We start from the raw sequence: 17,333 nt of genomic DNA, 5'->3' as shown, positions 1-17,333 counted from the left end.
CAAGTATGCCTACAACACATCCCTCATCATGTAGATGTACGTGTTGTACCAAATTTGACCAGATATTTGACTATCCAAGTATTAAAAATAATTTATATCGTTCTTCATTTAAGATGGACAGGTACCACAACACGCATCTTGTCAGATGGGTTCCCTACAAGCACTTTAGGCCGTAGAACCGCTGAAAAGGTTTGAAAATTTCATAAAAATGAGTGAGTAGAGAACAGACGTGTCTATAATCCCATAAAAATTCAAATTTAAATTCAATCTGCACAAAGAGAGAAAAAACAAGTCCACCTATGAATAATGTCATAAAAGAAATAAAAAACAAAAAAAAATCAAGGCACTATTCATAGCTGGATTTGTCATTTATGTTTCTCTATGTGTAGAATGATTATAGATTTCAAATTTTGTGAGGCTATAGAATCATGCCTTGTCAAACATATCAAATTATATCGACTCTTTTCAAATATCATAGCAGTGTTACCAGACACTGATAATACTTGTAGCAACAGAACCTTTCTGAACTCAGCACGGTCGTGCCTACCAATGAAACTTGTCAAAGTGGTATGCCCGTCAGGTCCTCCCGGCTACCACATCCACCATCCGGCCAACGGGTTTTAAAAAGGAGACTGAAAACAGGTGCAGCCCGTGCGGGGGGCGCCGGTTTCCGGCGTCGCGGGAAACCAGCAAAACAAGCAAAGGGCACCCAGTACTAAAACAAAACCGGCGAGCGTCCACGGCACAAACCGACGACGGAGAGGCTTATCTGAACCCAGCGTAGCAAAGCAACCAACGTTTGTACCGAGATCCATCCTATATATATGCCCGCCACGGCCAAGATCCATTCACACAGCATCCAGAACAAAGAAATCCATAGCAACAGTTTCCAGCTGAGTTGAGTTTACTTGTGTTGAGATTTTTCGGCTACCAATGGCGGACATAGCCTTGCTGGTGGCGGAGGAGTCCGAGAAGAGGACCAAGCAAGTGGCGCCTGGCGCCGGCGAAGAGGCTTCCAAGGGCAGGGGGAGCTTCGAGGGCATGGCCAAGGCGTGGGGCTCCTGGACCGAGTCCGCCGCCGCCACTGCGTCGGAGGTCAAGGTGCACGTCGCACTGCTCGTCAAGGCAGAGCCCAAGACCCCGTTTTCCCTAGCAGCCTTCGATGGCTTCTTCTCTGCTTAATTAGACCTCGCTTCTTATTTCAATGGCGAAGGTGGAGTTAGTTAATTTGGAGAAGTTTATCTGTATCTCTCCTCCTCCAGCCCCCTTCCTCCCCAGAGCCAATGTCACTATGATCTGTACATAATCGTGTGCTTTACTGATTCAGTGCTATATATGAAGTCTAAGAATACTATGTACCTGCGAGTATTTTGTTCTGTAGAGTGTAAATTTTCCTCAAGTCCATGGACAGTGGCTATAGCTAAGGAACAATTCTGTTTATCCCGACAAGATGTAGCGTATATAGTCCATACGTGGGTGACATAGGAAGTGAACGGTATGGCTAATTGAGATACTACACATTTTCATGTCAGCCAGCTTAAACACCACTGTCAGTATATTAAAATTAAACCGGTTTGGATCTCGTCGCTGAATCGACCTACGCTGTCAAAGGGAGCGCCTCACGGTCTAAGTCACGTCTTGTTGGTACAAAGTACAAACACAATCAACACTCAAACTACTTAGATTTCCAGTCAATATTTCAGACTTCATTGCAGTAAAGTACCGTGTCTTGTTTCCTGAGATTTTTATGTACATTTTCGGCAGCAACTACGCATTTTACCTTTTATATTTGAAATTTGGTGCCAACAAAGTAACAAACTAGATGGTCAAACCGGCCACAACATCTGGGCTTACTAATTCAACCTGGAAGTCGCTTTATGGAGCACTTGCAGAGAACAAAAAGAAGAAAACATGTTGATCCTGCATGTGATTCGATCTACAACTCCATAGCCAAGATGTCCATAGAGACTTGTTCTTTGTCAGACTCGAGCAGCCTATCCTCTGAATATATCAGCGCCAAAAAAGAACTCTTAGAATTTACCGTCAGGTTTATAGTGGGATCAAATTAAATAAGATAAAATTTTCCTACCTTTTTCTATAGTGAAGTCTTTCAAGAACCTGAGGATTTTGCTCTTGTTTGTCAACAGTATGCTAACGATCTCACGTGGCTTATTCTGATTGGCAGTGAACAACTGAATGTACACACGCAAAAATTATATATGTTTAGTAGCTCGTATGCGACTAAATATAAAATGAGCAACTCCAGAAAAACAGAGGCTTGGAACTGTACCTTGAAAACACGGAAGGCCTCTATTTGTATAGCCTTGCTTTGTTCCTGATGATGTGAACATGACAGGTTAAATAAACTTAATTACCCGGTCAGTGACCCTAAACCCCTAAACCTTGAAAACACGGAAGGCCTCTTTTTTTTGCGAATGATACTCATGGAAGCTATAACAGAGCATATCCAGTTCCAAACTATGTGCACATTCAAGCACCAAGATAGCACAAGATGTATTTTGGAATGCAAAAGGCACGCTTTTCATGAGACATGGTGAAAAGCACCAAGACAATATCTCACCCTTAATAGGTTCATTAGAACTATGAGGTTTTCCTTTGAACTGACATAGCGCACCATCACTGATGAATTTAATCTCTCCAGAAGAATGTCCCCAAGTAGCTGAAAGATACACCGTATGCAAGTACAAAAATGAGTTAAACTCAACCAATCATCTTGAAGACTGCTTTAAAACTTTAATAGCAAAGACAAGACATAATAAATTGTGGATTGAATGCAGGATAGCAAAGTTGAAAAATAAAATGGAGACAGCGAAACATGACCAATATTAACATACCTGAATAGATTGCCTTCGGATAATATAGTTTGAAGACAAGTTGAAAAATAAATTGGAGACAGCGAAGCATGACCAATAAAAAAACATACCTGAATAGATTGCCTTCGGATGATATAGTTTGAAGACTGTAGCAGCTTCGAGTTAAATTCTGGAAAAAACTGACATTTGTATTGTGATTAGAAAGGGAAAGTCGTGATTGAGTTAAGCTTTACCTACACCCACTAAATTTGGATATTATTTTTGTCGCAACACAACTGTAAAATATATCTTGGAAAAAATCTTGAGTAGAACATTCTACAATCTTAGAAAAGGAGGAAAAACCGACAGTATTTTGCACGTACAAAAATAACTAGTAGCAACTACTGCCATATTACCATAAATAAGGTGCACACACTTTTCAAGACAAAACTTTGAAAAACTTGAGCAACAATATCTGGATTATGTTGTACAAAACTGATATTGTTAAATTTTTACTGGAAAAATACTTTCCCAAGATACCAATTTTATATCAAACAATCACCATTTGCCTGGACTAATTATTCATCAAAGACAACACATGCGCCTAATTTATTGAAACGAGAAGTATATGCAAATCTAAATTCATAGAATAGTAACTTTTGCCTCTCCTAGATAGCACAATATATTAATGTGAAACTTTACAGTTGAACATATAACTTTAGTGCTAAATGTGTAGATTTTTTAAATTAATTTATAATGAAAAAAATATCTAAAAGGAGTGTGAGTGTGGTACAACCCAACTTATCAAGCCCGACCTAGTTAGGAAGGATACACAGAACAATAAATTAAAACCATATTGCTCTCTCCGCTTTTTGTATATAAGGTCATCACACGTTTTGAGGTAGAACTTTGACTACTAATTTTATCAATAAAGTATGAGTTATATGTCACCAAAAGTATACCATTGGATTCATATTTGAAAGATGTTTCCAACATAATGTTTTTGGTGTCATATAACTTAACTATAGTTTTTTTAAGGTCTAATGATGAGTTTAAAGTTCTATCTCGAAATGCGTAGTGACCTTATATATAGAAAGGGAGGGAGTGCTAACTATAAGCAATCATAAAAGTATATGAGTCATCTCATCATTACAAATAAACCATATCATGAAATTTTCAAACACCATCATGTGGAATAACTTACCCAATCATAATTGTTGTTGAAAAACTCGGCAGCGGTTGATTTATGCCTTGTCAAAAGTTCCTATTACATATGCAATAAGAAAAATTGTCATCACTAATGTTACACAAACATTTTGAGACCGGTCTCGTTCATATCAAATTATAAATATCAAATGATATAATTTTAAATTAGCATAGATAAGTATGAAGAATTAATATGAGAAAATGTAGAAAGCATGTGCCTGGAATTTAAAAATTGTCTTTTATAACATTTATTATATTTAAAATTCATGTATTCACCTTAAAAGTCTTGAAGGCATCTGATGCTAGGTTGAAGTCCGGGAACTGAATATAATCAAAGAATTTCCTCATGTGTTGAGAAGATAATACATACCTACAATATGCTAATGAGTGCATATTAATATAAACTGAAAAGAACTAGACCAACCTTTAAATAGTGGTGATATTGGCATCAAAGAGATAAAGGATGTCATCAAGAGAGGTATTTAGATTATAACTAACTGTGTTGTTTACATTATAATGATCTACTGTTTGACAATAACCACTTGGAAACTTCCATTTTTTGTAAAAATAAATTATGTACAATACCTTGCAGCAACTTGGTGACGTATGCAGTCCCTTAACATGGAACTATAATGTATCGCAATGTCCGTGTTATCGTAGCTACAAAAAAAGACGAGTAAATAACATGTGGTAAGTTCTAACTTATAACTAACATAACAAGTGAAACTGCACAAATATGAGGATCTTAAATGATGGCCACTCCGAACTTCATGGCTTAAAACTATGTTTTAAAGAACTTCTATGGATTATCAGTATAGCTCATATTAAGTACTATCCAAGTCTTGAGTTACTTACCCACACACTAATATATCCAAAAGATCTTGGTTGACTTCCAAGTAATCAGAAGCAATTATCCTCGAGTCCACCTTTTGCCTTTGCAGATTTGCAATAACTTGAGTTACATCCTTTTGAGTCTGGAAAAAGGAAAAAAGTTCCTCTTTTATGTAAACATTATTACAACTTTATATATTTTTAATTGGCTTTTACACAACAGTCATGCGGTATTTTTATTGCCAAAGAAAAGCCCCGAAAGGTTCCTACATATAAAGTAATACCAACTAAACAATCTTAGGATCCAGTGTTGTTATTGATTGGAAAAAAAGTGTAACAACCAAGTTCTTGAGAAAAGTTTAAGTGTCTTGACTTACTTCCAAGTCCATATGTGGAAGGTTAACAATTATGAGACGCAGAATATTCTCTTTGAAGAACTCCTTAGTCAATTGTGTGCATGCTTCTGCAATCGGTTCTGCGTCACCATTTCCATACAGAGTGAATTTCGTCTCCCTGATAGCTCTGCTTAGATCTTCCATCTGCATATTAAGTCAAGTGTGGATTCAATCAGGTGCATCAAAGCATGAACAAGAATAAACTTTGGCAATTTCTGCTCCATTTTTATAACACGCCTATATTTCATTTTCTTCCATATATAAAAAATCGTTGTCGTAGTCTTCCGGACACACTTTGGCAATAAAATAGTTCACGGTAGATGTATTGGTAAGAATTTTCTGCAGAATTCACCTAGATTTTGTGAGAGTTGTAGTTAATGACTATGCAAAATATAGTTAAATACCAACAGTCTAATGCTGCGCAAAATCGCACAAGATAAACCGAACAAAGTTTTCAGAAGAATGACTAAACATGAATGAACAGACGTATCGTCACCTTCTGTTCACGCTTGCTGTCAAGCTTCCCACCGCAAGGTTCCGGATGCTCGGAGAGGAAGCGGAGGAGCTCGCCCATGTGTCGCACCAGCTCCGTTGGACTCCTTGGCTTGGACCGGAACAAACCCCCGCTCCCCGCCGTCTTGGCATTGGTGCCGGATACGCACGGCCACAGGCACCCCGTCATCGGATGATCTTGACCTAGCCGGGGCCTATCGACCTCCCTAGATTCCTACCCCTGGCCACTTGTCTTCCCTGGTGATTTCCTTCGCGCTGCTGCTATTTTCACCTGCGACTGTGTGCGTGCGATCGGATTGGATTAGGGCTCCGGCGAAACAACAGACTCCGGTCTGTACAGTGTGACTACGCCACTCGTCGCAGGTAGTGATGTGATGGGGGTGGCGCGGCGGCGGCGGCGGTGCGAGGAGGGAGGCTAATCGATCGAGTAGAGGAGAAGAGAGGGATCCCTACAAATCAAGCCGGAGTCCCCACAACGAGGGTTGATGGATGGGATGGGATCGGATCGTGTCTTCTTTCCTTTGAACGGGAATTAAAGGATCGGATTGCGCGACCGCCAGAATCCACGCGTGGTTATAGCCTTATAGAGGGGCACATCAAAAGGGATGTTGATGGGCCTTTTGACATAGTTTTACAAACGAACGATGTAACGCGGACATACGCAAGATATGGTACCGGGCCCGGATTTTCAACTCGTGTGAATCAGCCCGGTGAGAGTTTTTTTTCTCTCTATCTACTACTTTTATCTCTGCCCCCCCCCCCCCCCCCCCCCCCAACAAAAGAAAACTACTCTTTTTTCTGCCCTAGAAAAAAACTACTTGTTTCTCTTTTAAAAAGAACACACTAACTTTTTTGAAAGCTATGACACACGCACGTGAGGAGAACACGTGGCACGGCGGTGTTGCCACCGTTGGATCGATTCACTCAACTGGCGGATGATAATTATAACTTTTTCCCTTGTCACATGGCAAGTTGCCACTTGCCCGCCAAAAATCCATGCCTATCGGTGTCCAAGGTTTTTTTATTAGTCCGATGATCAAGCCAAGTTGACTTGAAATCTTTATTACAAGTAATATGGGTGGCACGTGCACATATACGGTTGTCACACAATTAAAACCCATGCACATTCACTTATGTGAGACATGTGTTTTGTATTCGCACGTTTACAATTTACAAAGAAGTTCTACCCGACCGCTTGTGAGTAATTCATACCAGACAACTCTATGCGATCACATCAAAATTTCATGGTGGTCACAAAAAAATATGACATAAAAGAAATTTAGGGAAGAGTGGTAAAACATATACACTATAGGAATGACTCGAAACGTCGATGGCCTGTTCATACGCCGACGGCCAAAAGTCGAACCGTCGGCGTATGGGCCACCAGGTCGTCGGCGTAGGGATGCTCTCGGCGTAGGAAACGCTACGCCAATGGTTGCCCTCAGCACATCGCGGGCCGCCGGCATAGGCATGTGCATGCGGCCGTACAAAGTTAGGCCGTGACGCCGCTGTGACGGCTTCAAGGCTACGCTCAGCGTAGAGGTTGAACTTTTTCCCCTCCACGCACCCCCTCCCCCCGTGTATCGCCTTTTTAAGTTACAACTGGAAGTCAGAAAATAATTAAAAAATTCAAAAAATAAAATCCTCGAGATTCCTGTATGTTATGCAACCTACTATTGGAAGAATTAACAAATTTGAATTTTGAATTTTTTTGCAAATTTATTTTTTGAAAAAAGGTAAAATGGCATTAACTTTTGCATACGATGTTAAAAAATGTATAATATATCAAAATGATCGTGAGAAAACAAATATGCGGGAGGGATTCGATCCCGGGACCTCACGCTAGTCCAGATGGTGAAGTTCAAGTATTACCCAACTCATCTACTATTGCTTAACGCAAGAATAAGACAAGAATAGTTTTTTTTACATATTTTTACTATTATATTCAAGTTCGTACCTCATTAAAAATGTTTAATGTTAAAGATTAGAGATATCTTGACCGTTCAATCTTACTAAACGTCTCCCTTTTGACATCTAGACCGTCTAATCGTACTAAATATCTCCCGCTTGATATCTAACCATCCGTAAGATGTACCCTTCTCAAAATCTTCTAAGCGACGATCACTTAGCTCTTTACTATTATATTCGAGTTCGTACGTCATCAAAAATGTTTGATGTCAAAGATTGGAAACATCTTGACCGTCCAAATCTTACTAAACGTCTCCCGCTTGTCATCCAGACCGTCTAATCGTACTAAACATCCCCGCTTGATATCTAGCCATCCGTGAGATGTACCCTTCTCAAAATCTTCTAAGCGAGATCACTTACCAAATTAATGTCAGGAGCATTAGTTGCGGAATCGTCCCAATCAATTAGGAGAAAATAATTGACAATATATAGAAAGAATACAACCAAAACATCAATCACCGGAATCGCCATAATCAATTATGGGAAAATAATTAGTAAAACATGGAAAGAATACAGCCAAACATCAATCACTGGAATCGTCACAACCAATTAGGAGAAACTAATTGGCAATACATGGAAAGAATATGGCCAAACATCAATCACCGGAATTGTTCCATTATTAACGTACGAAAAAAATCAATAGGAGGGTACAACCTGAAATGTTAGTACTAGGTGGAAAGCAATCAGGACGGCTACAGGGAGGCATCCTGACTTGATGTAATCCATCACCGATTCACCGTCATCACGTCGCCATCGTCCTCCTGCGCCGCCTACGCGCTCCAGCACCCCTTGCCACGTGCCCCTGCGTCGAGGGCCTAGGTACACCGCCACAGCTCTCCAGCACCCCTAGCTCGTGCACCCAACCCCGTCGATCTTCTCCGCCGGCCGGAAAAATTTCTCCGGATCGCTCGCGCCATGCCGCACATGGTCAGTTCCATGACAACAGCCACCACCATCCAATCAATCAAAAAGTAACCATCGTTCACCGGCCGCGTCGGGGTGGTTGCCTCCTCAACCGGTGCAAAAAAAAGGCATGTCCCTCATGGTTTGTCTCATGTCCTGTTGTTGTGGTTCTCATCTGCCTTGCATGTAGCCGTTTTCTATCAACTATACCCACTGCCTCGATACCTTGTGCTGCGGAAGATGCCGATGGACGCCATTATCCATTCTGCCAACGCAGTCGAGTTCGAGTTCCAGGTGAGAAGATGAGAATTCTTCACGGATCACCGCAACTTCAGGCGTGTGTGGTAACTGGTACAAATTTGTACATGTCGCTTGATGACTATGCCGGGGCCATGGAGACCGCCAACGACATGTTCATGGCTACCTCCAAATCCGTGTTTGAGCCTTTGATGTACCTGTCTCGCTGTTGGCCATCGCACTGAAGTAACTTTGTGTTGTACTGTTCTTTATTTCAGCTTGATCGTGTATGAGTTTCCAAAATCCCATGGTGCTGATATCTGCCATTCTTAATAAATTATATGCACTTAAGCTCTGCTCATATGATAAATACGTGAATATATTTTTGCCCTTTCAAAGATTTTTCTCACACTCTGTATTGTATTTTCGTTTGCATAGCACTAGGTTTTGTTTTTGCTGATATCAAACATTAACAGGGAGCTTTTACCATGGTTTACTATGTACAATTTATAAAGAAAACTCGGCAAAATATTGAAAAGATGAAGAGATCACTCTTAAACTAATTGGTCTGCACCTTTTTCTCCGGTTTAAATTAACCTTGAAGTGTACACAATGGCGTGTGAGATACATATTGCTAAATATGCTCTTTCTCTCTCCAATGTTATAAATAGATTTGCAAATGCTTCTTGACTTAATACCTGAATTAACATGAAAAAATCATTACCATTAAGAGATGGGTTCTGAGTGAATTCCTTTTGACATATGATATTTCCTATACCCAGCTGTATGAAGTGCCTTTCGGGATGCCTGTTATAGTTACCCTTGTATTTCTGAACATGTTTTTTTGAGAAATAGCATATGTGACACACTAGTATATATGAACTTCCTTTTGTTTGCATTCTTGCCATCTATTGTTGGCTGTATATTTCGTTAGAGAGAACGACATGCTACTTGTTCAATTATGTAATGGTCATGAAACATATATAAACCAATTGCCCCTATCCCTCGTTGGTATCATGCTTTTTATATTCCCAGTCAACTCATATTTTCTTTGTACGACACATTTCTTATATCTATTTTTCTCTCCAGAGTGCTGGCTCTAGAGAATCGGGAAGCTTTATTCTCAAATCTGTGAATAAACCGACGTCCTAGATCAAGAGATCTATGATTGCCAGAGAATGGTGTTCTATTAGTTAGTACCGCAGGTAAAAGACTTGATTATAATCGAGGAGAAAGATAAAATGTCTTCATGAACTTAATCCAAAACGCAAAATGTATCGCTATCCTTCGGTAATATTGCTTTCGAGACAAGATTTTGGAACTAAGTGATATTTATTATATTTTTTTATCTAGACCATTATGCACTTCTTCATGGACTTCGGGAAGATGGTTTTCGTGGCATGTCCCTGTCGGCTTAAGAATCTTCTCTTGCTCTTGCATGGTGATGCTTGGTTCGATGCATCTGGCATGGGCTATGCAAGGTGATTAAGGATGGTGAGCTACTATGGCTGATCATACAATTTTCTAGAAATCAAGATGAATGTAGTCATAAGCATTTTGACCATCAGACACAAGTTTCTTTTTACTTCGAGTGAAAGTTCCTTTTTAGTCCTTGACTCTCTGTTTTCTCACGGCTGTTGAAATGAGGTAAAAGACCGATGTAGGGACCTAGAGTAGAAATGTGAAAAAATATTGTTGTTATATTATTGTATTTAAATTATTTCCGTGCAGTTGCAAGTTATTATTCTTTTCAACATTATAATATATATTATATAAGTTGATAATATATATTTTGATAAACATATTAGATCCATGTTATCATTTGTGTCTACATTAGAATCCTTCTATGAACTTATTAGGGTTGTGATTGTAACACGATTGTCCCACTTTCAGTCAATTTAGTTTGGAATACCAGTTACCCGACTAGCTGAGTTGACCATGTTTTATTTTTCTATATATCTTTGCTTATATAATGCACATCCTACCTGGTTTGGATTTTCTCCAAAATAAACATATATAAGTTGTTCCTCATAGGTTACATAAAATGTCTTATATAGTTAGACTATTTTACATTCCTCAATATATGCAGGGAAATCATTGTCATTGACGCAGGGTAGGGCATATCACGGTGGTCATAGGCCATGCCCGCTGCAAAGCTAATGTGACACCAAACCTTGATGATGAAGTGTGGGGAACAAATTTGTCATCACAATGTTACCCTCTATGTCACTATTTGTATTGAATTATGAGACATCAGATGTAACAAAAAGGATGAAATATTTTAATAAAATGATGAACTACATCTTTATGTCATAGAATTCCATGCATATATAGTGAATTAGTACATTTTTTTGATCTCTAAGAATAATTTTTACAAACACTTGAATTGGACGAACAACTGGTCCGATCAGTAAACCGCGATCCCCGAGGCCTACCGGTTCGGTCGTCGATCCAGAGAGCACATATGATAGCTTTATCATTATTAATTATAGTTACAACTTGCAAGTAGGGTTCCAACTTCGGTTGTGTGGGGTTGTCATCGAGATTTTTGTGTGTGTTGTATTTTAAAAAAAATTCACTTGTAAATATGGTTATAACTATTTTTTTTGCAGTTGCAACTCACATTTATTTTTCTAGTTGCAAGTGTGGTTCCAACTGAGACTTTCTTCAGTAATAAAATATTTTTCAGTTGCAAGTTTGGTTGCAATTAAGATTTTGTTTTCAGCTGCAAGTGAAGTTGCAATTGCAAAAAAAATTCAAGTAGGAAGTGTCCCTGCAAGTAGACTTTTTCAGTTGGAAATATGGTTGCAACCGAGACTTTCTCCAGATGCAAGTGTGGTTGACACCGAGAATTTTTCTAGTTGTAACTGTGGTTGAAGCTGAGAATTAATACAGCTGCAAGTGTGGTTGCAACTGATATTTATCCATTTGCAACTACGTTTGCAATCGAGCTTTTCTGAAGTTGCAAGCTGGATTGCGGATTGCAACTGAGAATTTTTTTAAAATACTCAAATTATGAGAATGTTACCAAATATTTTTTGTCGCGGGATTTTATTTTACCAAATATGAGAGGGAGAAAATTTAACTTGTGTGTTTTTAAAAGAAAACCTGTTAAATTGTAAAATATGAAAAAATAAATGAAACAACTATAAAATACGCTAACATCATTCTACGGAGTAGTAAGCTAGTTCTCTGTAGACAAGCCCTAGAAAGACCCTAACAAATTGTGTGCGATGTGGTGAGTCTCACGCTTAGGTGGAGGACCTCCGGTCGGTTTTTTAAATGAGCATAAACGATTGTCCCCACTAAACTCCCAAATGAAATGACGGTACAAGGGATCAATGGAATGTGAGTTATCACCGGATTGAACAATAAATCGATTTTTCTAACAGCGCCGTAGCCTACCGGCCAAGTTTCGATCCTCCGTTTCTTCTCGTGATTCGTGCTACAAAATACATGGACCACATGCTTAAGTTTCAAATATTTGTAACTTAGCTAGATTGTAACTTAATGATACACATAGTGATGCACGCACATAGTGATGCATGCATCACGATGCTGTTTTAATGGTGGATGCTTGACGGGTAGGCCGCACGGCTGTTAGAATTGAATTTCCAGATCGAACAACCCAACAACAAAAACTGTCTGCCGAACTCTAAGCATGCCGATGCTAAAAACAAAGGAACATTACGTATTCCAGGGACACCAGACGTACTGCGTATGCATACATGCATGCACGTATCTATCTACTACTTTGCTGGGTTGAAGGACCGGAGCTCCCAGCGCGTCGTCCCAAGGATGCCCCACACAACCGCGTCGTACCTCGGTGACTTGGCACCCGGGCCTTCCACAGCGATCTTCAGCTCATAGATGTATCCGCCGTTCGACGGTTGGGTCTTGCAGCTGATGACGTTCACGAACACCAGCTCGAGCCGCTTCACCAAGGCATAGATGCGCACCGCGAATTGCCCCACCTGCCGGATCGCCTGCAAGTTTACATTTGGCACGGGCGTCCACGCTGGCGGTGTAAGTGGTGGCGGCGACAATGGCATCGACGACGACGGTGAAGGTGGCGGCGGTGGTGATGGCGTTGGAGGCGGTGGCGGGGACATGGGCATCATTAGCGGCGGTGGAGGTGATGTCGTTGGAGGAGGCGGCGGATACATGGGCATCACAACTGGTGGTGGAGGTGATGGCGTTGGAGGAGGCGGCGGAGGTGATGGCGTTGGTGGAGGCGGCGGAGGTGATGATGTTGAAGGTGGCGGTGGGGAAATGATCATTGGTGGAGGTGGCAGCGGAAATATGGGCTCCCACACAGGTGGTGGAGGTGATGGCGGGGACACAGGCGTCGATGCTACCAGTGGCGAGGGTGGTGGGGATATGGGCTCCCACGTAGGCGGTGGAGGTGAGGACGCTGGAGGAGGTGGCGGAGGAAATAGCGTTGAAGGTGTTGGTGGGGACATGGGCGTCGAAGCTACAAGTGGTGGTGGTGGTGGGGATATGGGCTCCCACACCGGCGGTGGAGGCGATGGCATAGTTGAAGGAGGCGGTGGAGGTGATGTCATAGTTGAAGGAGGCGGTGCAAACATGGGCATGTGTCCTTCCGGTGAAGGTGGCGACGGGAACAATGGCATGGGTGCTTCATGTGAAGGTGGCAGTGGGATTGTGAAGTCCCATATCGGTGGTGGAGGTGATGGCGTCGGAGGAGGAGGCGGGGACATTTCTCCCACTAGGCTCGGTGCTGGTGCGTAAGCCGTGTAACTGTCGGCGTGGGCGATGGCAAATACGGCGACGAGTAGGAGAGGGAGCCTCATGTCGAGTATAGTGTGTTCTGTATAGCTATGCATGGCTGTATGGCTGCACAGTGCACACTAGCTTGTTCGGCTTGAGCATACTGTACATCTCGTGTCCTATTTATAGCGTGGCGCAGTTACGGACTCTCGGTTGGTAAGAAGGTATGCATATGAACGAGTAGATCCAAAGATACAGACTGTTTGTTTGAACAGCCAGTGTGAGTTAATTGTTTTTAGCTGTTCAACACTCAAATTTTGTGCGTAATAACAGTTGACTTTGGACATCTCTCTGATCTATGCAGTTGATGAGTTGGGTTAAGTACCGTAGCCAGCTGGAATGTACTTGGTACAGGACAAAACAAGGTCACCGCGCTATCGATCGACAGGCATTGACACCGATGCGAACGATAGTCTACGAGACCGGCCTGTACATAGTCAAGGTCAGCGAGCTTCTGTACAAATATTTTGCGAGGATTGTGCACACTGCATCGCATAAATCGTCAAGTTAAAAAGTGCATGGTGGCCAGAAGTCATTTCGTTTGAACACTTATGATTCGCTCGGCAAAATACAAGTGTGCATTGTTAGCAGCCTGCTTAATCAACTTTCCCTAAAAGTCGTCCCAATTGATCCCCGGTAGGAGCGCACCTCAGTTTTTCACTCTCGGTTGCTGCAAACAATCTCGATCGATGTGTTACAACAACACCATGACTTTGGCATTTTGACCGTCCAATGCCCGATCGATCGGTGACCCACTTGAGTTTTGAGCTCGATTTGCACGGGCAGTAGAAAGATACACGGCTCGACGGAAATTAAATGGTTGATGGCTGTCACGGAGTACTTCTGGCTTGCATGACAGCTAAGTAACATTGGTTGAAGACAAAGTCCGTTTGCTTGTACATGAGAACGTATATTCTGATTCGAGTTCGTGTCTGTCTGTCTACTCTCGATCCATGGGGGCAGGCCAACACGTAGTAGGGCGCCATGAATTCTCAAGTTGACCTCGAGGAGTTTTCTCATGTTTTGTTTTGTTTTGCGTATCCCATCGTCTCTTGGGCTGCGTTGCACATCAATGTGCTCAAGTACTGATCTTGCATGCTGCACATTTCATTAGCACACGTGTTATCGCCATTTGGTACAGCCAGAAGTTTGAATACAGTAAGACTAGTCACAATGGGGAGTATCATATAGTAGTATCATGCATATGATACTAGTGTGTGATACTATCTTCACAATGCATAGTATCATGTAGTAGTATCATAAGTTAATTATATTTAGTGATTTGTAGAATCTCAATGCAAAAGTGTGTACAATACAAGATTGGTTTGACATTAATTTTTCTAGTTCTACGTGCTATGCTACAGTATCTACCTATGATACTACTACCATCTCTTTCTTCATTTATTAATGTGACACATCAGCTTTTTTGCATGCATGTGATGCATGATACTAGCTATGATACTCTCATTATGGGTAGTCTAAGCGAAGGAAGACGAAAAAGATCCAAGAAGATGCAAATAAGTCGCAGTGCTCGAAACCTGTTTATAAAAAGAGCGAAGATGGTTCTTAACTGAAGAACGGGTAAACACAGTCAAGAAATCTTAGTGGACGTTTTCTTTTACCAAATATCAGACTTTGTTAATTAGGCCACAAAATGTAGGCTAGACCCAACATAGTAAAACAAACACAAGTATCTCTTTTGAAATTAAAAGTTACACAGAGGCACTTCGAATTATTGTTCGATGTGAAACTCCCAATTTTGCACACACTGTCATGTTGAGCTCACCCATCAAAGTCACAAATTTTCTCCTGTCATGTTGAGCTCACCCATCAAAGTCACAAATTTTCTCCTGTCTTCATCTTCTCGTGGATTAGTCCTCACCACCATGACCAACTTATGGGAAGCGATGCGGACAGTGCACGTCAGCAACGGCTGTGGACAACAACAACAAAAATGACACGAGGGCGTATTCAAAGCACCAAATGGCTAGAGTTGTGGTCGCCACATCGCACGCCATGGCTAGGGGCTACCGACGATGGGTGGACAGCTAAAGCGAAAGGTCGGGGAAGATGGGCTATGGGGCCCTAGGGAGCAAGGAGGCCCGCACTATTAGTGCTATGGCGTCACTATATAGGTCACCAGTGGTGTATAGTTTTTTCGCATTGAAATTAAAGAACACACGTGGAGGGAAAGTTACACCGGTTTTGGGCCAGATTACTAAAACATGATCAAATCCCCCAAACAATTACCCAGGCGAGTGATGCAATGCAATACACCTTATACTTCAGATTTTTTCTTAAAAGCCTATACATCTTATATCAAGGAACGGAGGGAGTACTATTTTTTGGGGCTGCACATTATTTGTATATGTTATGCTTACATCCATAAATTGTTTCACATGAAAACTTAGTATACGAGAAATAGAGGAGTAACAAAAATTACTTTCCACCATCCAACTAAGAGATTAAGACCCATATATGTCGCCAGTGTGGTGGAAACTATGGAGAACTAGGCCATGGATGCGCGCTTTGCTGCGCTCGTCCACCCTACAAAAAAACCAATGATATATTTGAAAAAAATCTGAAAAGTAGAAATATTTCATAAATTTGAATGTGGTAAGTTAGAATTCCATGATATCGGTGATATTGCATAGTTATTAGAAGTTAGAATTGATCCAACACGAACAAAACTAATTTAAGTACATTACTTTTTCTAATATCACAAGTTATGCCAAAATAGGGCTAGATTTGAAAAACCTCTCATCTCACATATGAAATAAATAACGCAGTCAATGACTATCACTAGTAGAAAACCTCTCATCCATCTAAGCCATTGGTACCGGTTCCCTTACGAACCGGTACCAATGGGGTCATCTATACCGGTTCAATGGCTCTGGCGGGCGAGGAGATTTGGTACCGGTTCGTGAGGAGCTTTCGTACCGGTTCGTGTTAGGAACCGGTACGAAAGGTCTTCGGCCAAAATTCAGACGCGTGGTGGGGCCCGGGCTGGACCTTTGGTACCGGATCGTAACACGAACCGGTACCAAAGGGTACCCAGCTATATCAAATCGCCCAGACCCTTCCCGAGCCCCCTGCTGGCTCTCATTTTTCTCTTCTTCCTCACACTCTAAATTTTTCTCCACCTCTCACACTCCAATAATCTTTATTTTTCTCCACCATTTTAACAAGATTAACGACCTCCATCTATCCAAGGGTTAGCAATATCATCCTTTCTTCCGGCGTTCCTAATTTAGCTCATTTCTTTGGTAGTTTAACTCGTACTATTTTTCTAGTGCTAGCAAGGTGTTTGATGAAATGCCTAAGTTAGGGATTTTACTTTTTTTATAATCAATTTGAGCTGAAATTATGGTATATTTTGTAGGTTTTAATTAGTATCATCCCCGTCCTCACCGCCGTCGATCGCTAGCGTCGTCCCCTAGCCCGGACTGCATACAACCTCGGTGAGCCTCTTCTTTTTTATAAAAAAATCTTAGTTTTATGTGATGAACTTGAATATTAATTAAGTTGGTCACTCATATATCCATGATGTTGTGTACTTAATGATTTTTGATATACATATAAAATGCAGATGAGTCGACAATGGATGTACGGTGACCGGTGCCATCCCGAGTTCATTATCGGCATGCATTATTTTCTCAACGTGGCTGAGGCAAAC

General features: G+C 41.2%; 3 protein-coding genes across 3 annotated transcripts; 1 reads left to right on the top strand and 2 right to left on the bottom strand.

Moving 5' to 3' along the window:
* Positions 1–709: 709 nt before the first annotated feature.
* On the top strand, positions 710–1,376 carry LOC127296923 (uncharacterized). The gene has a single exon (XM_051327171.2). The coding sequence runs from the start codon at positions 934–936 to the stop codon at positions 1,180–1,182; it is 249 nt and encodes an 82-aa protein (XP_051183131.1). The 5' UTR covers positions 710–933; the 3' UTR covers positions 1,183–1,376.
* Positions 1,377–1,684: 308 nt separating this feature from the next.
* LOC127349210 (putative MO25-like protein At5g47540) lies at positions 1,685–6,332 on the bottom strand. Its single transcript, XM_051374986.2, has 11 exons — positions 5,742–6,332; positions 5,228–5,389; positions 4,875–4,993; positions 4,605–4,679; positions 4,296–4,389; positions 4,018–4,077; positions 2,945–3,013; positions 2,582–2,680; positions 2,291–2,335; positions 2,090–2,192; positions 1,685–2,001 (listed from the first exon to the last, which is right to left on the bottom strand). The coding sequence occupies exons 1-11, from the start codon at positions 5,925–5,927 to the stop codon at positions 1,937–1,939; spliced, it is 1,077 nt and encodes a 358-aa protein (XP_051230946.1). The 5' UTR covers positions 5,928–6,332; the 3' UTR covers positions 1,685–1,936.
* A 6,169-nt stretch (positions 6,333–12,501) lies between these two features.
* Positions 12,502–13,735, bottom strand: LOC139830186 (uncharacterized). Its single transcript, XM_071818186.1, has one exon. The coding sequence runs from the start codon at positions 13,711–13,713 to the stop codon at positions 12,616–12,618; it is 1,098 nt and encodes a 365-aa protein (XP_071674287.1). The 5' UTR covers positions 13,714–13,735; the 3' UTR covers positions 12,502–12,615.
* Positions 13,736–17,333: the final 3,598 nt, after the last annotated feature.

Source organism: Lolium perenne, chromosome 4 (genome assembly GCF_019359855.2).
Source record: "Lolium perenne isolate Kyuss_39 chromosome 4, Kyuss_2.0, whole genome shotgun sequence".
Taxonomy (NCBI): domain Eukaryota; kingdom Viridiplantae; phylum Streptophyta; class Magnoliopsida; order Poales; family Poaceae; genus Lolium; species Lolium perenne.
The sequence above is the reverse complement of the archived record's forward strand: the minus strand, read 5'-3'. Positions and strand labels throughout refer to the sequence as shown.